This window comes from Limanda limanda, chromosome 15, assembly GCF_963576545.1.
Source record: "Limanda limanda chromosome 15, fLimLim1.1, whole genome shotgun sequence".
NCBI classification, from domain to species: domain Eukaryota; kingdom Metazoa; phylum Chordata; class Actinopteri; order Pleuronectiformes; family Pleuronectidae; genus Limanda; species Limanda limanda.
Genome location: NC_083650.1, coordinates 12,178,663 through 12,201,608, shown reverse-complemented (window position 1 = coordinate 12,201,608; position 22,946 = coordinate 12,178,663). Strand labels below are relative to the sequence as shown.

The following is a 22,946-nucleotide window of genomic DNA, read 5'->3' as shown; positions in this document are numbered from 1 at the left end:
CTTGTTGTAAAAACGGTGAAGGGATTGAGTTAAGCAGCCAGAAGGTAAAAAAATAGACATTCACAGCGTTTCGGTTCCAACAAATTAGCCTATTTCCCATTCCATTAGAATCCCTTTATTAACGACTTGTCGGAGAGAGTATTTTTCTTGCTTCGGGCTTATTTAGCTGCCAAGCATGACATCAGCCGTCTCCTATTCAAATCTATCATCTGTCTCTACCTCACGTCTGAGGTACAGGAGGTTAATGGGAGCACTGGAGGAGGATTGTGCTTTGTCGAGTTGGGAAAAGTTTGAGAGCAGATGATGATGAGACTCCTAAATGCTTTTAAGTTGAAACTGAGGGTGGCAGAGTCTGTCTAAACAATGTGAAGACCTCTTGGTCCATGGCCTTGGAAGCAGTCAAGTACACAATAGACACACAAGCACATACACACACACACACACACATACACACACATGCGTTGTAACATCTGACACCGCTCCCCTGCTGCTCCCACCGTGTCAGTAGGGGAAGTCCATTCATTTCAGAAAAATGCCTTGTGAATTAGAAGGACTCTGAACTATAGGGCCGAGGTTTCAGTTTACACGGAGGCTGAATGTTAACTCACATGAACGCTGATACGTCCAAACACCATTCATAAATATTATTTATAAGTTATACGCAAAAGCATTGACAAGGGGGACCACGCAGGGCCATTGATCCCGAAGCTCCGGGGGGTGCATTGGACCAGAAAAGTGAAGTAATGAGAAAATGTACATTGTTCATCTTCACTGTGCAGTTGTCAAACGTTTGACACTTTATGGCCAGTGTCTTATTTTGTGTGATCTGCTGAGTTCAGTCACACAGCAGACATATCGGCTATCACCAGCTTTTTAGTATTTCCTGTTCACAAATCAACCAGTCAGCTTTGAGCAGTGGCAATCCATCATTGAGATTTATACTTTAGCATGGCTGCACATAGACACGTACAAAAAGAGAAGAGAAGTCAGAATGGGGGGGAAGCTGAAGGGTTTTAGTGTTGGAAAAAGAAAGTCAGTTGCAGAGATTAACTTTTTAAAAAGTAATTGAAAGAGAGAGTGAAAGAAAAGGGAAGAGAAAAAGTTGACAGTCAAAATAAGGAAGGATAAAAGATACATTTGGATTTGACTTATTGGATTTAATTTACTGCCTGAAAAAACTGAAAGTTAAGAATTAATTCAACTTCTTTTGTGCAATATCAATATTTTTCATAATGATTTGATTTGTTTAACAGCATCAGTAGCTCTCCCAAAACTATCTAAAACTTCTTGATGATCTCCTCAGGGTTGTATCTAGGTTTTTTCTAAATCAGGGGCCATAAAGGGGCCATAGTTTCCAATAGGGGGGCAATTATATGTCCAGCATTCATGCACAGTTTCTGAGTAAGATGTAAGACACACGTTTAATTTACTGTTAACTCTATAGCTTTGAGCAAAGCCACACATCATTGAATCCTTTTATATATTTAAAATTTTCCTTGTTTATAGAATTGTATTCTGTATACTAAAGTATATCTAAAAAAAAACGTTGAATATTAAATGTCCATATTAAGGTATAATATGTAAGTGACTTGTTTATTCAAAGAAAAAGACAGGACAGGGGGACTTCAGGAGCCAATCAAAATTCCGTTTGGGCCAGTGCCCCCCTTGCCCCACCACTGGATCTGCCCATGGTTCTCATTATGTTTTTATGCTGCTCCCTTGTATTAATTTAAAAAAAAAAAGTATTTCCTCTTGTCTTCTCATCTGATAAAAGCAATAATGTAGACAAAGCCGAGGGTTCACTCTGTTTAAAACCAGGAAGTTATCAACAAAGGGCCTTCACTGGTATTAGTTGAACCTCGATCCAGTGAGATTAGCTACCGCTGCTCCGGCCTTGACCTTATAGCAGGCTCTCGCTGACAATGTGCACGGGTCTCACTCTCTCGTACTGTATATTTATTCTGCAGGCTGACCCGCCTGTAACATCAACAGATAACAATGGACCTCAGTGGATGAAATGTTTGTACATGTATCAACGGCTGCCAAATCCGTGAAACTTCAAACTGATTCAACATGACTTGGAAATATAAAAACACGTTTCTTTTTCGATCTCCACTTTCCGGACTTTGGCTAATCAGTCACTTAACCACTATTCGCTTTTCACTTCCTGAAAAGTGCCAACATGACATCACCGCAGCAACGGTCATGTCCAATTAGAGGCCAGAGAGTGACGGGAGGCCTCAACCCCCCACTAATGGGAAATAGATATTGTAGTTATTACTCTGCTAGGAGGGCAAATTTATTGGGAAGTATCACACACCGCCTCGCAAAATGATGGAGACAGAAGCTAATTAGAGCAAGGGTCAGTCTGACAGATCCATCAAGCTTTGAAAAGGCGCCGCCATCATATTCCCAACACCAATTACATATCTGCTTTCTTTAGAGCGCCGGAGCTCTGGGAAAACAGGCTGGAGGCTGTTGGGTGAAAGTCAGCCCAACAGAAACAAACCCCATGTAAATCTCAGCAGGATATTGTAACGAATGTGTGTGGCTACATCACGTTGTGGTGAAACACTCATGCATGCACGAAGAAAATTATCACATCCCACTGAAGAAATACACTTTGTCCATTCTTCCCACCTCAGGAGTCAAGTTAAAGAAAACAACAGAAATGTGAAGTGAGGAGGAAGTGACAAATAAGTGCCCTTTGATTTGTTTTACAGTTAAAACACTCAAACTCATTCCCATGGGTTTCGTCTCTGTTTTCTATCAATATTATGAAACCTGCTGAAATTCCCACATCTCAAATAGACCCTCAAATTTCATTTGAATTTCACAATATTTTTTTAAAGCGTGCTCTGTCAAGGAGGCGAAACATTCTCGCTTTGTCCGACACAGTCAGCGAGCAAAGGCAAAGTCACTCAAGACTTTGCAAAATCCAAATAATTAAAGGATTTAGCCAATCAATCTCCTGCATGGTGCAATTTCCTCCATCCTGGCTCGAGCCCAATGGGGTTTAAGGAAAGCCTGTGGAGGTGAAGGTCACAGGCCAATGGGACTTGTTCAGGAAGTAACAGCAGCACAGCCAGCCTGTAATGAATATCTTGGGCGTCAGAGTAAACATAGCACCACCCGTCACAGCTCAAATCACACTGTCTGCACAATATTCTGCTTCCAGCTCACACTGCACACTCAGTTGCTGCAGCGTGTGAGCGCAGAGTCACTCAGTCAGTAAAACAAGTTAATCTGGAGACTGTATTGTGTGAATGCATAAACAACTTTACTTTGTAGACAATTTGCAAATTGCAATATTAATGTTGTTGCACTGATCAACCTCCGTGACACAAACCTTAATGTCTGTGTCAGTGCGATAGGGTGAAATAAAAATAATCAAATCATCAAAATGATCTGGTGGTGATTTTGTTCTGCGGTTTGATCCAGCTATCGACAGCTGTAGTCTATCAAAGGACGTGGAAGAAGACATGTTCAACTTGGTCTGCAGACCGAAGGCCCACTGCACTGCAGGCCAGGTTCTATTGGTATTATTGCGAGGCCAACTTGCATCAAATTTAACACAGCTCGTCATCTGCCTTATTAACGATACATTTGTTTGAAGCTGATAAGTTGTTCGGGAGATATACATTCCATATACAGACAGACACACAGCGACATGGACAGACAGACAGACAGACAGACAGACAGACAGACAGACAGACAGACAGACAGACAGACAGACAGACAGACAGACAGACAGACAGACAGACAGACAGACAGACAGACAGACAGACAGACAGACAGACAGACAGACAGACAGACAGACAGACAGACAGACAGACAGACAGACAGACAGACAGACAGACAGACAGACAGACAGACAGACAGACAGACAGACAGACAGACAGACAGACAGACAGACAGACAGACAGACAGACAGACAGACAGACAGACAGACAGACAGAAGGACAGACAGAGGTTTGTAGGTAGATCAGAAAAAGGCTTTCTTGGAGGTAATTAGAGTTGACATGATAATTGGTGTCTGCACAGAAACCTACTCAAATCAAATGAATGTGAACCACAAAAACAATAATAAGCTATTAGCAATTACTCAAGGTACATAGTGCAAGCTTGATTTTTCTGTCAGTGAATAACATGGGCATTGAGAGATGGAGAGACAGAACAAAAGCTGTATGTCAGACCTGGGAGACGACATCAATCCTGCAAGGACACACACACATATTCCATTTATTTTCCTTAATCACCAATCAGCTCTCCTGTCAAGTGGTTAGAGCCGTGCTCAGAGAAAATACCCCGTCAGTCAGTAGAGTCTCTTGCACAATACATCTCTATATACCTCGCCACAGGCTGTGAAGACAGAAGTGAGCAAAATGAATCTGAATCAGTCAGACGTCTATTACACATGAAACAGTTCGCCCACAGAGACCCGTTGTGCTGCGGGGACGCTTTTTCCACACAAAATTCAAAATGTCACACGAGGTGAAACTGTGGGAAGTCGGGTTCTTGCCCCACAGTTTTCAGCCTCAGGTAAAACAAGATGTCCAGCTCGGCCATCCGAGCTCGGAGATCAAATCACCACCTGTGTGTTCAGGAGTCCTCTGTCAAAAACAAAGAGCCGGAGGAGAAAGAAAACCCCAAAACTCAAAAGTATTTATTGAGACAAATTCGGCGCAGGAAGGGAAATATTTGGTTAGCTCGGCAGCGCGCGGCCGGCAGCGTTGGAGCAGTCCACGGTTGAAGTGGGGGGGAACAGCCGGCCCTTTGTTTGCGGACAGAATGGTGCACTCCGAGGGGTCACTGCAGGAGGCCCAACATCACAGACACAAGGACACATATACACACATTCTCTCTCTTTCACACACATAAACGCATGCACTCACACACCCACACACACACACACACACGTTTGCCTGCACATGCATGCACACGCACACAAAAACCATAACATTCCTCTGCTTCTATGAATGTTTTATTAACCATGTGAATGGGTCACAGAGTTACAACCCCTAGCATAGCTGTAGACTTCATAGTCGCACACACACACACACACATACACACACACACACATACACACAAACACACTCCTGCTCTTTCTCACACTCACACCTATACCTACCCACTCAAGTAGATGAAATTCACATGGAGGGATTTCTGATCATTACACTGAAACCTGTGTCCCCTTGGAAGGTCAGGCTCTGTGATTCGTCCCTAAAACCATGGCGCCCTTCTTGTGGTGTTTTACTGGACACTTGGATCCTGTAATCTGGTGTCAGTCTTACTGCAGAGCTTTACCAGCATTAGTTCATATGCTTTCTCAATTGCCAATTGTGGTGGCCAGCCATGCACATACTTTTGGTTGTAGCTATTTGCAATTGACTGAGATTTTTTGCTTCTCCTTGTTTGTGGTGGTTATAACATTGAAACATTTTATTAAAAATAAATTGCAAGAGATTGGGAAATATGCTCATATGTTCTCTCTCTCAGATTTAGAAACAAGGATCACTGTTATGTCTGTACACTGAACATGAAGCTATAGCCAGCAGTAAGTTTTACATATATATTACAAGATGAAAAGGACAGTGTACAAGTAAAAGACGATTTCAAGAGCTTACAGTGTTAAGGGCCAAAGCCGATGTGCAGCAGACAATATATAATTTCCAGAGAATGTTCACGTCATGTCATGCTGTACCAGCCCCGCCCCCCCCCTTGCCTGATGGTTCCACACATTTGTTGTTGTTGTGAAAACGTCTGACCTTGACAATCTCCTGCTGCAGTACCTAATCTTCCAGAATTCAGGCCTAAAAATGGTTATAAAGTGTAAAATAAACTGCTTGCTTGTTCTTTTTTAAAGATTGAACAAATTAAAAATGTAGATTTGAACACTGACCCTGCCAGTTGTTCCTCCGGCTAAACTGCCTGCCAGGCTGACTAAAGCGCACAAATAAGAGAGAAGTATTGTTCTTCTCATTTAACTCTCACCAATAAACTCAGCAAATATTTCCCATAACTTTTTTACTCAGTATATAGGTGACCCGTAACCTGTAGTGAACAGCAGCCAAGGAACAGAGCCAAACTGAAAACTCCTAGAACAATGCAGTGATTTAGACGGAGCAGCAGCTCTCGCCTGCATGTTTTTGTCTGTTTAACAGCATCCTGAAAATCATAAAACAGCCTTTAAAGTGACGTTGGCGCTTTTCACTTGAATTCCTGCAAATCCCAAGTGACCTCTTGTATGTTAGAGTGTGACCTGTTGGTTCGTCCCGTCATAAAATAATCCAGGGGTTCACAGGAAATTCGCTTATAGCTGTAAACATCCTGGTCGATACGCAACATGCGCAACATTTGACTCCAACTTCCTCCTTCTTATTTTTATGAGCCGGAGCCATTGCCAGTTAGTGTGTCCTCCATGTACGTGCACAGCCCAGTTCCTTTTTAGCAAACCATGACAACTAGAGAACCACTGGCCAATAGTTGATCCATATTAAATCCCCTGTGCCTATCCATAAACATCTCTCAGACCCCCACTGCTAAGCTCCGAAACCAGAAAGTCTTAGCCAATACCACGGAAAGGTGTTTAACTAGGAGCGTTTCCAGAACCAACCATGAGTCCTTGCGCCACACACAGACAAACACACGCGGGCATGTTAATTCCTCACGCTCCTCCACACCCCCACCGGGAGTAGAACACAACCCCTGTTTGGTTTGCAGGGCCCTGCGAGGGGGACCTCCATGTTGAACAAACTTTAAAAACACCGCGGCCCTGTACCGCAGCCCGAGTGGTCAAACACAACAAGTTTCACAGTCCAGTGCTGCTGCAGGGATCAATGTGCAGTGTGACTCACAGATCAGACGTCACGGATTATATAACCGTCTTTCAAATCCTGCATGAACAATCCACATTGCATGCATCTGGTATATTACACTTTGAGTCCGTCTCTCAGCTCTGTGGTGAACTGATGCATGCTGGGTACCAGGGCGGCTGTGAGATCTCAGTTGTCCTATAACTGTGATTTCTGATCCCAAAGATCACACTGCTGCATATCCACATTTGGCCTGAAAGTGGCTGGCGTGCATCTGATGTGGTTTTTATCCATGAAAATCAAAATGTGTGAGATTGTGATCTCGGCGTGAGCCATGACTGCTTCCACATGTGGCTTTGAAGAGCAGCGTCACAAGGAAAATCTAAATCCGACGCACTTTGACCTGTCACTTAATACATGCGTGTGCTCCAGGCTGAAACATAAAAGTCATACAGAACTGACACGTGTAACCATATCCTTAGATTATGCGCCTGTTGAGCTCTCTTGAGAAACATTTACCAGTGGTTTTCTCTCTCCCTGCTGTTTTTCATCTTATTCGATCTAGTCACGATTATGATGCTGCTGTCATCCACGGTCACAACGGACAGGGGAGCATTATCGTGGATAATGCCTAACATTAATCTCACACTGCCCTACATATTCAGGGTTAGAGGTCAAAGCCATTTCATGTTGTCGTCCTCACGCTTGAGGTATCGGGCTGTCTCCTCCCCAGGACTATTTATTAGGACCCTAATGCTCATGGTTTCAGATATCACCTCGACTCACCCTCCCTCTCTCCCTGCTCAACCATATGTTGGCCTTCAAACTTTTTTAAGGAATTCCAGTAAAAAACATATTGAATAGACAATTCAAGCTGATCGGTCTGCAGTGCAAAGGACTCCTTGTGGGCAACAAGATACTCCCTTGTTGTCATAATGACAAGTGTTTTTTAATGGCTTGTTAATAACAGAGAACAACCGCTCAATGTTGTGCAAATAGTGTTTGGTTTTCATTTCTTATTTCTTCAAAAGAAAGAACTGTATATCTTTCAATATTTGTTTGTTTGTGTTGCCAGGAGGTTTTGATTTACAGGAGTGGTCATTCTCAAAATGCCACTTTCAGTTCTCACTTGATTTCTCACAGTGTTTTTCAAAGATGACTCTTAATCAAATTGAAAACAGCATCGCATGTGTTCAAATAAATAACCGAAGCAATTAATCATATTTTGTTTTGCAACGGAGCATAACTCAGCATGCTATGGGAAGAGGCGAAGCATTTATGTGTTTGTGTGAAATGACAAAACCATAAAGGATGCCATTCCAGCCAACTCCTTCATAATGCTCCCCCGTTGTCACACACACACACACACACACACACACACACACACACACACACACACACACACACACACATTCAAACAGATCTCCAGAGAAGTCCAGATTTAAGACCTGTCGCTGGTGTGGAACATAGTGAAAAGGAGTATCCTGTGGGGACCTTGGGGGCCAAAAATGTACTAAGTAGCTTTGTACGTGTGCTTGTGCGTGTGTTCATGTGTGTGTATGTATATGTGTGTGTGTGTGTGTGTGTGTGTGTGTGTGTGTGTGTGTGTGTGTGTGTGTGTGTGTGTGTGTGTGTGTGTGTGTGTGTGTGTGTGTGTATGTGTGTGTGTGTAGAGGGGAAGAGTGTGACCCGAGAGGCCCAGCTAGTTATAGCCTCTCTGCTGGAGACCACCACTTCCACAAAACAAGCATTGTTGGTACAGAGCTCCAGACATCAGAGACACACACGGGAAACAACTCGCATGCACACATTCGTACAAATATACATGTACACACCACCAGAGACAAATCTGTGCCGAGGCTGAGCCCTGCCGTCCCAGTGGAGGCCGTGAATAAAATCACAGACAGTCCCTCAAAAGTGTCATCTCACAGCCTCTCACTCCAAAACTCTCTCTCTCACACACACAGACACACACACACACACACACACACACACACACACTAATGTACAAAATGTGGATCACTTTTGCTAACAATAGCCCTTGGGTGGTTGGTCCGACTATTATTGTAGGTGTTTCCATGCTAATTATGTGTGACTGAGAGTATGTCAGAAACAGTTACTGGAAATAATCTGGTGAGATGGAAATTTTGAGGTGGAATTACTTGCAAAGCAAAAAAAAAAGAGGAGAAAAAAGCTTATTGAGGTTCAAAAGTGGCTTTGTGTGAACAGTGCTAAACAAACCACAATCATTGTTGTCACTGTACATGGATGCAGAACTTAGAAGTACATCATCATCATCATCAGGATCCTGAGAGAGGAGGAGGAGGAGGAGGGAGAGGGGACAGGTCAGCATCATGACCTAAACTCCTGGCTGTGTCCTCTGCAGAGACCTCGTTGGCTGACAGGAGTTTACGTCAGCGCCTCTCACCGCTCCACTAGAACCCTCCTCGAGCCTCTGGCGCCCACACGGACGCAGATGTAAGAAGTAGCAGCTCCAACTCCAACCCTCCGAACCCACTCAGCATCCACGGGTGTGACGGCTCAGCGGAGCGGACAGTGAGAGCGCAGCGTTGGAACATTTACGCACAGCCTCTCTTTGCCTCTGGATTGTTTTGGAGCATCTTTAAGTCCTTATTGGAGAGTTTGGGACATTTCTCTGCGTTCCCTTCCCTCTTTTTGGATTTTGGATTCATCTCAGCACGCACACGCCAGCTCCAAGCACGATGCCCTCGCACCTGCTCCTGTTGATGTGGAGCTGTGTCTTGGGTGCAGCCTCGGTCAGGGTCATGAGGGGGGGCGCCTGGAGCGCACGGCAAAGCGGGTCTCTCCGGTCCCCGTCGGACCCGTTCTCAGAGGGCGTGGATCAGGACATGGTCTCCCAGCACATGTCCAAACTGTACGAGAAATACAACCGGGAAACCCGCCTCAAGGAGGGGAACACAGTCAGGAGTGTCCGAGCCAGCCAAGGTGCGTGAACACATTCATCAACCTGCACACAGGAAACGAGCAATAGGCATCCTGCAAAATTACTCAAGTGCATACTGAATTTCTTTTTTACCAAAACCAAAGAAACATATAGCCTTGGGTGCTGTTCGTGCGCCATGGGTATGTGGCACAAAGCAAAAAGAAAAGAAAGAGTGTCCAGAAAGCCTCTTGATATTTTCCATGCATGGTTATTTAAAGTGCATGTCTCGGTCGGACGCTCTAAATAGGTGTGATTGTTTTGGAACGGTCTGAGTATGCATTCAAATGATTTCGGGACGCTGTGGATTCACTGTGTGTGGAAGCAGCTGTGCCTCCTCTTGCGCACAGGCTGGCCAATTACCGCAGACAGACGCGCACTGTGCGCAAGAATGCCTGCGATTCCCTGAGAGCAAATGCCCGGGTTCAATACCTCAGCGGTGGGGTTTTTTCCGAGCTGCAGAAAGGCTCATTGTCGTGGCTTCCATGTTCCTGTTATGGCTACGGGACGTATGTGACTCCACGTCCCGGAGTCAAGGGGCTTAAACCGCAGCCGTCCCTCTCTGTCTGATGCTGTTTTTATAAACACAACTCACAGACATTTATAGCCCACAGAGTTCTCACATGGCATATCATAACACCTGAGTATTTTTACTGCAGTGGCCCCAGTGTAACCCAAGGAGAGATGTAAGAGCGTTTTCACAACAATGTAAGATCTGTTAAAACAGTTGATTATGTCTTGGTGTCTGCAGCAGACAGTGGCGGCTGTATTAGGCTTAAGAGGGAAGCTTTAAGAGAAACTGAGGTAAGCATTTCCATATGCAGGCTGAATCCGAGGTAATGTATATCTCTTGAGTCAGTCCATACTTCCGCTGAACTCTTGCACAATGAACAATAACTCTGCTGTTGAAGTTAATGTTCATCATGAATATGTAGCTGCCCCGCATGCTGGCCCCCCCAACCACCCCACCGCTGCCAGCCCGAGCTCCACAGTCTGGTTCCTCTTAAGGGCACCTTCTGAAATCCTACCAAGGACCACGGAGCCTCACAGCTCTGTCATGTAACACAGAACAAGGAAAGGAGTTCAACTCTAGGATAGTGTTTTCTGCCACTTGGTACCTTTTTTGAAAATGCCTTTTCTATACCACTTTATCACCAAATCGTTTGCTTCTTATTCAGACAATGATGAAAACACATGATGAAAATCAGTGATGAATAGTGTAGAAATGCTCAAAGCTGTGCGTTCAGATAAGGTTGAGTTGCTTGTTGGCTGGTGTTTACATTGGCAAATGATTCTCTATAGAATTTGGCTTCTCAGTATGTCTGTCCAAGAACAACCAAAAACAGTTGGTGAAATAACACATTTATGAGCTGCAAAACATTCTAATTGTGTCTGTGTGGATTGAAGTTTTAAGATTGATGTTTCAGAAGAAGTGCTGGTTTTAAAAACATACACATTTCGCAATGTTAAAGACAGTGAAAAAAAAAAACCTCACACCAATATTCAAAGGGTCCCTCCCTGACTTTTACGACATCTATCCACTAAATTGTGTGGTAATCAGTTGAGTAGGTTTTGTGTAATCCTGATAACAAACAAACACAGATTAGAACATAACCTTCCTGGCGGAGGTAATGAAAGAAAGACAGTTGTCATTGTGTTGTTCACCTGACTGACACTGATTGATTGATTGTCTTTTCAGACTCCTCTGACCACAGGGCGGCGTATCGACTGAACCTCACAACCCTCCAGGATTCAGAGGTCATCCTTTCTGCCACATTCCACTTCCTGCTCGAGCGGCGCCCTCACCAGAAACCCTGGTTCTGTAAACGCTTTGAGAGCCCGTCCTGTCGTTCCTCGGTCGTCAACCCTTCTCCGTCCATCAGCCTGCTCTTTCGCTCTGTCTCCACTGGGTCAGAGGTCACACCTGGGTCAATGGGGTCACTTCTGGGGAACGTGACCTTCCACCCCCACAGGAGAGGGGTGTGGCAGATGAAAGATGTGACCCAGGTCATAAAGGAGGCGCGGGATAAGGGTCATCTCCTGGTGTCAGTGGAGTTGGACTTAGGGCAGCACCCCCAGAGGAAACCAGAGGAAGTGCTGTCCGCCGGCAGCCTGCCCTACCTGTTAGTTTATGCCAATGACCAAGCCCTGGAGGAGCCCAACAGCGTGTCTGCAAGTCTTCAGAGATATGACCCGTCCAACGAGGGAGGAGAGCGCTCGCATTCCTCTCAGCTGCCGCACAGACCTAACTCCTCACCAGAGTCGAACGGACGCGTGAGAAGGCAGGCGACTCTTCCCACTGACCCCATCCACAACAATGTGCTACCCGAGGTGGACTACAGGCCTGATGGGTACAGGAAAGACGACCTCTGGGAGAGCACTTGGTACCTCAAACCCAAGCCTAAGTCAGGAAGGAAGGAGGAGAAGAGAAAGAGCCAGGATGAAGAAGTGGAGGTAGGAGGAGCCCATGAAAGAGAAGAACCCCGGGTTCTCAAAGAAGAAGAAAGAACATCACATCACGAGCTCAAGGCTGACGAGTCATCTGTGAAGAAAGACAAAAACGGTCGCACGCGGACTATCGCCGATGGACGAAAGCATGAGCGGAGAAATGAGGGAAAGGATGTAAAAAAGCACAGGGGGCGCTCTAACGCACAGTCGCCTGTCCTGAGCTTTGATGAACAGACAATGCGTAACGCCAGGAGGAGGCAGTGGGGCAGCGGGCAGCACCGAGGCTGCTCCAGGAGGAACCTCAGAGTGGACTTTGCAGATATTGGCTGGAGCGAGTGGGTCATAGCTCCCAAGGCTTTTGAAGCCTACTACTGTGCTGGTACATGTGGATTCCCCATGCCCAAGGTAGGAGCACAAACACGTTGCTCTATATCATATAATTTGGTTTATACACAGAAAGTGATATTGAGTAACTAAACTGTGTTGTTCTTCTCCTTCTATCTACTCAAACTCTCCCAGGTGGCAAGGCCGTCCAACCACGCCACCATCCAAAGCATAGTCCGAGCCGTCGGCATCATCCCCGGGGTTCCTGAGCCCTGCTGCGTCCCAGACAAGATGAACCCCCTGGCCGTGCTCTACCAGGACGAGTCCAGGAACCCGGTGCTCAAGGTTTACCCCAACATGTCCATCCAGTCCTGCTCCTGCAGATAGGAGGGGGGAGGGGGACCAACAGGGTGGATGTGGGGAGAAACGGAAAAACAGGACTAACGGAGACACAGAACCATACATCTGTTTGTCGAGTGGTTTCTTGATCCTGGAGAAACAGCGTCACTTTGGCCGTCATTATTCCTGGAGGAACGTAGGCTGTAGAGAAATCACTTCCATCTCTTTTGTCCTGCGGTGGAAGACTTGAAGAGACACATTGTCTGGCACCGGCCTGGGCGAGAGGAACAGAGTCGCACATGTAGAGTCAGGGCTCCACATGTCCACGAAGCCCCGGTTGTTGCGATTCTGTTTGAGATAATATCGAGGATTTCATGGACAGGAGCATTTAGAGAATGTTTTCTCTTTTATCTCAGAATATATCGGTCTTTGTGTTCATGTTTTCTTTGGACACAAAAAGCTATAAATATGAGACTTTATCAATGTGTCATCGGGCAGCTTTACACTGCAACACACACAGATGAGAGATTAAGAGACAGATTTCGTCATTTTGATATACTGTGTCCAGCTGTTCTTACTTTGGAGCTAATCACACGCCACTGTGTACATACATGCAGCGTTTAATTTGTTTGCAAGACGGGAAGGTTATTGTACATTCTTGCTCTCGAGGAAGTATCCAGTGAATTGTGGAGAGCATCTGGAATCCATTTACACTCGCCACCCCTTCACGAATACTATAATGAAAACAGAGGAATGTTTCTATTTTGAATGTGACACTTGGTTAAAGATAATTTGTCATGGTTACTAGGTTTGTATTATTATATTCTAGATGAGATGCTGTACATGTGTATTGTTTAAATTATGAAAAGGTAGCCTTGTGTAAGTTAGAATAAAAAATGTAATTTAATCCAATGCCCTTGCTGGAATATTATTGTTTTTATACACTTCATTTAAACTGTGTTTGATTCTGGGGGGTGGGGAAGCAAAAAGGGCACCAGTGTTCCGGGAAGGTTCCACTCAAAGATAACCAACATTCCCCTGCAGCCCCTTGAACTCATTATTACCCCCACACCAAAGGCTCAGGCGTTTTGTTGTCCGGCAAATAATGTGAGTGCCGCATTACTGGTTGACGGAGGAAGCCGGCACGCACCTATTAGGACGTCAGCCACTTGAACATCAAAACACGGCGCACTTCCCCTTTTTCGACCCATCTGTCTCCCTCCATTCAAAAGCAGAGCATTTACAAGTGCAGGATGTTCTCCGTAATGCCCCCCCGCCCCCTCCAAAGAAAAACATATACAGATGGCAACAGATAGATGATCTCAACCACTTGAAGTCCAGCGCTTGTCACTTTTATTCCCAGGAGGAGGAAGCTGACCCGCGTGGTTCCTAAACAGTGTGTCAAACTGACAGTGAAATGGCAGAGGGAGCCTTGTGATTATTAATCCATTCCTTTGTGGTTGCTTTTCGCCTTGAGCGTGACAGAGTCGACAGTGAGCGCCACATCTGTTTACAGACATGCTTTGAAGTTTGCCAAGAGTGGACAGTCATGGTGTCTCTAATACAAACAGAGACATTTCGCAAAAGACTGAGAGCCCTTGTACTGTTTACTGCTGAGACTATAAGTCATCTTACATGCAATTTTGCGCTTAGAGCTAAAAATGGGAACAGTCAGTCAGCTGTTATTGTCTCTAAAAACAAATTCGGCCTTTTCTGTTGTCTGCATTATTAAATATACAGAGACAATATATATAGTTTTTCATGTTTTACTGCTAGCAATGAATCAAAGGGGATTTTATTTGTTTTTTGACACAGAAGGGAAAAAAGCTCTGTGTGATTCCTTAGTGTCTGCTGTGGTGCAAGTTCAGCTCACACAGCTCACTCAGCTTGCTGGAGATTATAACACGTTATGTTTTTGCTGATTTCAATCCACGCTGGATGTCGTCCTCAGCTCAACAGTGCTAAGCAACACCTGGACTACCTCTTCGGCCCATCTGTCACACGATTTCTCCAGGTCCGTGATCAGAACTGTAAACTTGGACCAGAAATATTAAGTGCTCACCCCCCACCCCCTTTTTTTTGTGGGTATATACCTGGGACATGCAGTGGAAACGCAAGAAGTTCCTGCAAGGATTCCTACTTCCTGTGGTCAAAACACATATGAACCAACTCCCTGCATATGACGCATGTGATGAATTTGGTGACTTCACAAACATAAAATCCCCTTTGACTCAATTTGTACAGGACAATAAACCACCATAACTCTCAAGGCTGGGATTGGTGGGTGGTTGTTAATTAAGCCAGTGAATATGACATCAGAAAAAACAACGAAATCCTATATTTTAGTTTTGTAATAATACCTGGGATAAATACTATTTCCCCACTTGTTATAACGAGAGCTTAAAATGTATCTTCAATATTTTATGATGAAAGCCAGAGACAGATGAGAGGCGTGAGAGAAAAGTCTCAAAAACCAAAAACCTGGTTCTGTTTTCTCAATTTTGAACGAGTGGAAATGTTCCGCAGCTCGAAAACCTTTTTCACAAATGTACCTTTTTATGGGGTCTATAACCTCTGTTAAAATTACGATGATGACTGTAGTTAGGGTTATTATGAATCATGTTTACATTAATAGATTTCTGAGCTTCAAAGTAGGCTGACCCAATTGTAACGTATACATCCAGGTTGGTTTCTTCTTTTTCCTCATTTCCTGACTGATCCCTTACACAGTCTGGACCCACAGTCTGCTATTAAAAAGTGAACCCTGTGTCAACCACAATCACAGTCACAGGAGAGTACTTACCACGGTCAGTTCCAGTGGAGAAAACCACAGTAGTCTTAGGTACGTGCACGGGGCCCAATGTGCCTAAAAGCCAAAATGAGGCAAGCTGGGGAACCAAGAACAATATTTGTTTTTCCACATGATGACTGTTCAATTAAAGGAGAGCAATACAGCCATTATTAGACAACAGAGGATTTTCTGTCTGGGCTGAATTGGCTCTTTCCGCACAAACTAATGGCTCATAGCTTTAAATAAAGTGACACTGGGCCTCTTTATCATTCATTTAATCACGCAAGCCACAGGGTATTTGATTCAGAAAAGTGAAATAAAATAGTCTTTTAATGGTTATTCATTCAGCCAAGAAGTTCATTCTGAATACCTGAAACTGAATGAGGTTTTAATGCTCACTGAAAGATTAGAAACATGTTTCATTGCTCTCCTGGTTTGTTCTCCCAGTTTCCATGTCTTTTTTAGGCTGCAGTCCCACTAATAAAACATATGAGTAATGATCTCCACCCGATCATCATCACAAGCAAAACACCCATGACATTAAGCTGTTATATTTTACAGAAAATGATGAATGAACCTTCCAGAAGGCACCTGTTGAGAGTCTGACGGTTTTGCAGAGACTGAGGAGGATCAACTCTTTTACTCGAACAAAAGTAGATAACAGCAGCATGGGAGGGTTTTACAGCCGTGCTTACGTTACAGGGCGCCCAGCAGGGTCGAGGCCTGACTTTCCCATGAACTTCATGCCTCCTTCCCGCCTCATTTACCTGCAACAGAGACGGCTATTTATGTCCGTGTGTCCGGAGCCTGACCCGAATGGGAGGTAAGTTGAACATCATTGGTGGAGGAAACATAAAATCAGCAATTCAAAGCAGGGGGCCTGTGTGTGGGTTCCGTCCAAGTCTGGTAATGAAGTATGAAACTTTTTTAACTACAAATTGATTTTGTTTTCCTTATGTTTGAAACTGTTAACCATGAAGACACATTAGAAAAATAATATATTTACCTCAATCTCTAAAATATAGTTTCTGAAGATGAAAAGACTAAAGAGAACCTCGGAGCAGATGTTGGTTGTGCATGGGGTGACGTTTCTGTCATTCTAAAGTCTCTGCCAGCAACAGTGTATGTGGAAGGGCAACAGTTTAAGGTCCAAGGATACTAAAACAGATTATATGCAATATGATGAAAGAGAAAACACTATGGTTTAAATAACAGTTCTTGGCCCACTCAGGTATCTGTATGGAAATCATCTCCATATCCACACTAAAAAAACAGAAAGAGAAGGAAGTAATCTGTACTCTTTTTTTCCTATATTTTGTAGTTAATATTAAATCTTAATGAACAATAACATTTTTCCTTTTTAAACACAGCACGTAGATATGTTGGATGAAACATCTCGAGCAATATTTTGAAATTGTAGTGATGCACAACCCAGACAGCAGACGGATGTACATGGGCCACTTCAGGCAATAATGTGCCACTTCTGGACTTATTGTGGCCTGGAGAAAAAGGATGTGAGCCTGAAGTCGCCCACTTCTAAAATAGCAAGTGAGGCCAAAATATCCCAAAACAAATGTCGGCCTTTTTTGGCAAGCATGCGGTGCTCTAGGGAAAGTGTAATCTACTTGGAACCATTGTTGAACTATTAAGCAATGTTAGAAAGCAATCATGTTTAACAGACAATTTTGTTCTCAGTTTCAGCCTATCGGGACACCAAAAAAAAACTGACACCATTTCTGATTTGGAGGAAATAAATACTCGAGACGTGTGTTTGATTTTCATCATTTTAGATTTCAAAAACCAATGTGCAAATACACCCAATCCATGTGTTCTGTACCAACCAGAGCAGAGAAAAGCTGATGAATAAGAGGGCATGCGTCCGGATATTTATGACAATCATGATGTGTTCTCTGTCTTCCTCCCCTCCTGAGTTCCATAAGGCACAAAAATAACCATCGACCTAATCAACAGGGCTACAGGACAGACAACACACTGCAGTGAGATCAACACGTACCTCTATCGTCATCTAGTGGACAGGCTGTGGAGGCCATGTCTGTCCGTCTGGCTATTTTCTTTACAGTTACCTACATTCACTGTTATAAACATGTTAAATACGAGCATTTGCTAGGAAATAAATAGAGTTTATTTTTCTCATCCCCCCTCTCGTCTCAGTTGTGTGAGGTCATGTGTCTGGACAGGTGGTGGCGCTCCCGGAAGTATTCGTGGCAGATGGGGCAGGTGAGCTTCTCCTCCCTGCGCCTCCTCACCTGGGACTCCACCGCAAACTCCTTCTTGTGGTGGGAGCGCATGTGGAAGACGAGGTCGGAGGTCATGCGGAAGGACAGGTTGCACTTGGCGCACCAGTTCTGCACCGACACGCCGAAGGAGGTGTAGGTCGGCGGGAGGATGGTGAGGGAGGACGGGGTCTGCAGCTGTGCGCCCACGCTCCTGGACCAGTGCTCCGGTGCGTAATGGAACGTGTTGCTCAGCGCCACCGGGGAGGGTCCGCTTTGTAAGTCTCCACTCAGGACGCTGGACCCCATCAGGTTGTTGTATCCCATGACGGCCCTGGGGGTGAACACGTCCGGCAGCTCCTCTAGGCGGCTAGAGGGGGCTGTTGCAGCGCTGCTGGGATGCGCCTGGGGGTCGATGGGTGAAGTTCTTTTGCTCGGTTTGCAGAAAGCGCTTTTCTGGTCGCCCTGGATGTTGGACCTGACCAGAGAGAACGCACTGCTGCTGCTGCGGGACCGCACCTCGGAGCTCTCTGCCATCTCCCTGCCGTGCGTAAAGGTCTCCTTGGCTCCCACCACGTCCACATCCTCGTCCTCATCATCATCCACCTTACATCCCAAATGATCCGGTTTGATCTTATCGCCTTTCAGTTTCCCTTCAGAGGAGGACGCGTCTCCTGCTGCCTGGTCGTAGCCTTTAACCAGCTGAGTAATGTTATCATCGTTTGAAATGTTTGTCTTTTCTAATAGAACAGTTTTCCGGCCTTTGGGATAAAGCGTTTCCTCGTATTTCCTCCTCTTTGGGTAAATCTCTGCGTCCTCGTTGCCGCTGGATCTCTTGTGTTCCAGATCTCTGGCGATGTTGTGGAAGTCTGTCACTCGGCGTTGCCTCTTTATTTCCAGGTGCTTGTGCGCGTACACGTCGCGGCTCCAGGGGTCACTCTTCACTTGTGTGCAGAGGAAGCGGCAGTGGGCCAGGAAGGGATACTCGTTCTTGAAGACCTGGTTACATCTGCAACATCTGTACTCTATAACAGACACAAAGACAACATATGATTAGGTAACGAATAAATCCATGTTTTATGTGACATATATTGTGAAGTGTACATCATCACTCTGACATAATGACACGTTGAAATGTAACAGAGCTGCACCTCACCTTCCCCTGATCCTCTGCTCATGTCTGTGAAGCCCAGGAGGTGAGACAGCTCCTGGTCGTACCACACCAGCAGCTCCTCTTCCTGCCGGATGACCCGGGTGGTCCGCACGTACAGCTGACCCGCTTTCAGGAAGGCCTCGGTGTTCTGCTCCTCTGCGTTGCGCGCAGCCTGGACGAGCCGCAGCCAGGACAGCACCAGCGCAGAGTTACGCATGGCCTCAGGGTCCACCTGTGGACGACAGGAGCACCGGACGTTTTCTAAATGAGCACATCTCAATCTATTTTGTTTCCTGGAAATTACTTAAATAATGAAAAGGCAAATTGTTAATCATTTTCTGCAGGTGGCACCTTTAAGAGACGTTATTTAAATCATGGTCATTTTGTTATGGCAGCTTCGTGATCATTATAAATAAAGCCAAATAAAATACAAGGAAAATAAATGTGAACGTTTAAAATGGAGCCTGGTGATGTCTTGACAATGATGGTCACGAAATCCCTAGGCTCCTGAAAATATGGAAAATTCAACCAACCAACCAAAGCAAATCTGATCTGAGAGAAGTTGAAATGACAGCTAACACAAAACTGCGCAACTCACCCGGAACACGTAGGGCTTCGCTCTCCTGTCAGAGGATTTCTGCGCGATGAAGGCGATGGTCTCATAGAAAGTGTTTTGCAGCACACATGGACCGAAGCATGTGCCCGCGGGGATGCTGCGCGTCACGACCACGCTGCTGTAGAGATCCGCGGGATGCTGCAGGAATTTACTGTCACTGGTCCAGATGGACCGAGGCAGGAAACTGTGATCCATCGTCAAACTGTAATAAAATACAAAGGGGTTCATGTCAAATATGGAATAAATATTACTATTTCAAGATACAGTTCAAAACAAGAGGCTTGATTAAACAGAATGAGACAAAAATCATGAGAAATGTAAGAATACATTTTCAGACTTAAAGTTTGCAGTATTTGTTTTATAAGAAGGGAGAAATAAGGCTACATGATATTATTTGACTGACAGATGCTCGAAACCTCTGAATTGTCTTGCGAGCAATATTGAAAATAATAATTTCTGCCTCAGTATGTGTATTTTTTTTTTCTCCTGCCACAAATTACGCGTCGGTGCAGCCGGTGCCGAGGCAAAAATGATTTCTAACGTCCTTTGTCTCAGTTTTTTCACCCGGTTTCTCCTTTTGTCTCCCCATCTGCCGGGAGACCAACTGCCTCCCGAGCGCCAGGAGAACTTCAATACGTTTTCTCCTGATTTATGAACAACATTAACGCACGGAGATTACGAGACTATTGATCCAGACGTCTCTGCTCAATAAAAGCTATCTGATCTGAAAGAGCTTTGTCTTTTTTAAATGTTGACAGCTGAACGAGGCTGGATGACCTGCAGGTGCCAATCTGAAAATTCCTGTTTTCCTATTAATAAATGACGTTTGATAGAAAGACTTGCAGCGGAGCATCAGCAGCATGGACTCACCCGGCGGACATGGAGGAGGCTGTCGGTGCCGTGGTGTGGCAGCAAGTTGCAGCTGGTGCAGTGGACCTCGCTAATGATGATGCTCCTCGGTGACGGGTTACTTATCCGAGTGAATCCTCCTCCGTTCTGTCGTGCCCGCTCCTCTCCCACTCCCACTTATTCCCTCAGCTCACGCACTGGAGCGTTGCGCATTGATGTCAACGCGTGCGCGCTCACGCATTCACACACACGCGCGTGCACATAGGCTTTGAATTTGAGACCCTTGGCAAAAGCGCCCTCGTCGGATTTACAGTCCTCTCTACGAAGCATTTCAATTTTTACTTCACTTTTTATATTTTATATTTTTTATATATTTTTATTCAGAAATGTTTTTCTCAAAATAAATGTTACTCTGTATAAATATTGATAAAAAGTGAGTAAATTAGAAGTAAACAGTGAGTAAATATATACTGGTTTCCCATTTTTTATTGCTCTCCATGCATGCTGTATTTATTGCGTCTTTATGTTCTATGTTCATTGTTTGCACCAATTACCAGAGCAAATTCCTTGTATGTGTGAACGTACTTGGCAATAAAATACTTCTGATTCTGATCTGATTCTGATTCTGAAGATGAGAGATGTGGGCGGTGGTATGAAGGGAGCGGTGATCATTTAATGAATATTTTGGGATGTGTGTATTAATGTGATTAATTAAAATACAACAAGCATGCAGCTGGCTGACGTGGACATGCTGTGCACCACATGTGAAGAGGAGTAATTTCAGGTTTTTATCATCATGAGTCCAAATCCCTGCTGCGTAATTATGCAATTTAAGGTAATGCGCTGAACTTCCTGACGCCAGGAACACAACCTGAGGCAGGAGACCTCACACAGGCCTTCAGCATATAGGTCAAATAACAAATCCCTACTATCTGTTAGTGGATATATTCACACATCTTATTATGAGCAGTTTTAAACATGAAAGCCACTCCACTTTGCGCATCAGCCACTTTGCGCATCAAGCTATGTGGGGAATCCAGAGACAGTTTTCGGTCACGACTCAGAACAATGAGTTCAGCTACACGAGACTCGCACGACCCCTGGACATGATCCTGGCTAATGTGGGCGAATAGGAAATTGTAAAATTGGCCTCCATTACAGAAAATGAAGCATGCTGCCACCGGGCAAATGCATTATTCATAAACTAAACTGTTTCTGTCTAATGAGCATTTAATGGATTATTCTGCATCAAAGCTTTGGTTGGGTTAAATGTCCTGGTTGTTATCGAGCCAACTTTGAGAATGCAACACACAACAGAATAAATAAGGGAATCCTCGGGTCTGGTTCAATGTTTAATCACACTATTGAAACAATATATTGTTTCATGTGTGATAACATTTCCTCGACATCCACAGGAACACGTTCTTTAGAAAACCTTTCAGCCTCGCATCCTGTCGTGGATCGATTTACATTAAAGGCCCGTTATTAAATTGGGCCTGTCTGTGCAGTTCCTCTGTTCGACATGTGGGGGCGAAATGTCTCAGACTGTGGATGTGAATTATTTTCAAAATACTCATCGATTTAATGAATTATTGACTATTCAGAACAAATCATGGTGGATTTACTAAATATGACTTTAAATCATCAGCCAAAGCCTTTTGTAATATTTCAATTCGTGATAATGACGAATAATAAAGCAAAACAAATATTAAGGAGATGAAACTTTGCATCAAACAAGTTGAGTTTGAGTTTAATCAGCCATTTGTAATAAATGTGATAAATGGCCTTATTCTGGTGTTTAGGAAAATTAAAATCAAAACAGACTCAAGGATTCTTCTCCATCCTATTAACGCACCAATAGGCTACCTTGTTATTTTGGGTTCATCCATTACAGCTCCATAGCAAAGTATTTTCCTTATTATTTTTCTTCTATTGGTATTTTACTTTTAGTCACAACATTACAACTATATTGAGTTGTATTGAGTCTCATGGATAGGAGGATATATAATGACCACCACAATAAATTTCATTTCATTTCTGACTAATCAACTTCTTACATCAAACCAACCGGTTTCCTCTGACGTGTATGTATGTTGAACCTTTCTGGGCTCACTGATATGGGCTCAATAGTTTTTTTTTCTGATTTGAGGAGCAGCATTTTTTTCCCTCTGTGTAACAGTGGAGTTTTGAGTTTCTCCTCGGGTGTCGCTCCTCTCCTCCGTCCTGCCCTGATCCATGCAGAGCGTTTTTTCTTCTCTCGGCCGAAGGAGAAAAGACTTGGCAGCGCCCGGCTCGAGCCGAACCAGACTCCTGTTGGCTGAAAGCGATCTAAGAGGACAGAACACCGATGAACGACACCACAGACTCCCACAGCCGATTCACAAGCAGGCTGTAGAGAGAACATGTGAAGGTTTC

General features: G+C 44.5%; 2 protein-coding genes across 2 annotated transcripts; one reads left to right on the top strand and one right to left on the bottom strand.

The window, feature by feature from the left end:
- The first annotated feature begins 8,918 nt into the window (after positions 1-8,918).
- On the top strand, positions 8,919-12,936 carry gdf10a (growth differentiation factor 10a). The gene is made up of 5 exons (XM_061087777.1): positions 8,919-8,948; positions 9,202-9,293; positions 9,514-9,782; positions 11,477-12,630; positions 12,745-12,936. The coding sequence occupies exons 1-5, from the start codon at positions 8,919-8,921 to the stop codon at positions 12,934-12,936; spliced, it is 1,737 nt and encodes a 578-aa protein (XP_060943760.1).
- Positions 12,937-17,847: 4,911 nt separating this feature from the next.
- On the bottom strand, positions 17,848-19,877 carry prdm8 (PR domain containing 8). The gene is made up of 3 exons (XM_061086779.1): positions 19,665-19,877; positions 19,065-19,298; positions 17,848-18,936 (listed from the first exon to the last, which is right to left on the bottom strand). The coding sequence occupies exons 1-3, from the start codon at positions 19,875-19,877 to the stop codon at positions 17,848-17,850; spliced, it is 1,536 nt and encodes a 511-aa protein (XP_060942762.1).
- Positions 19,878-22,946: the final 3,069 nt, after the last annotated feature.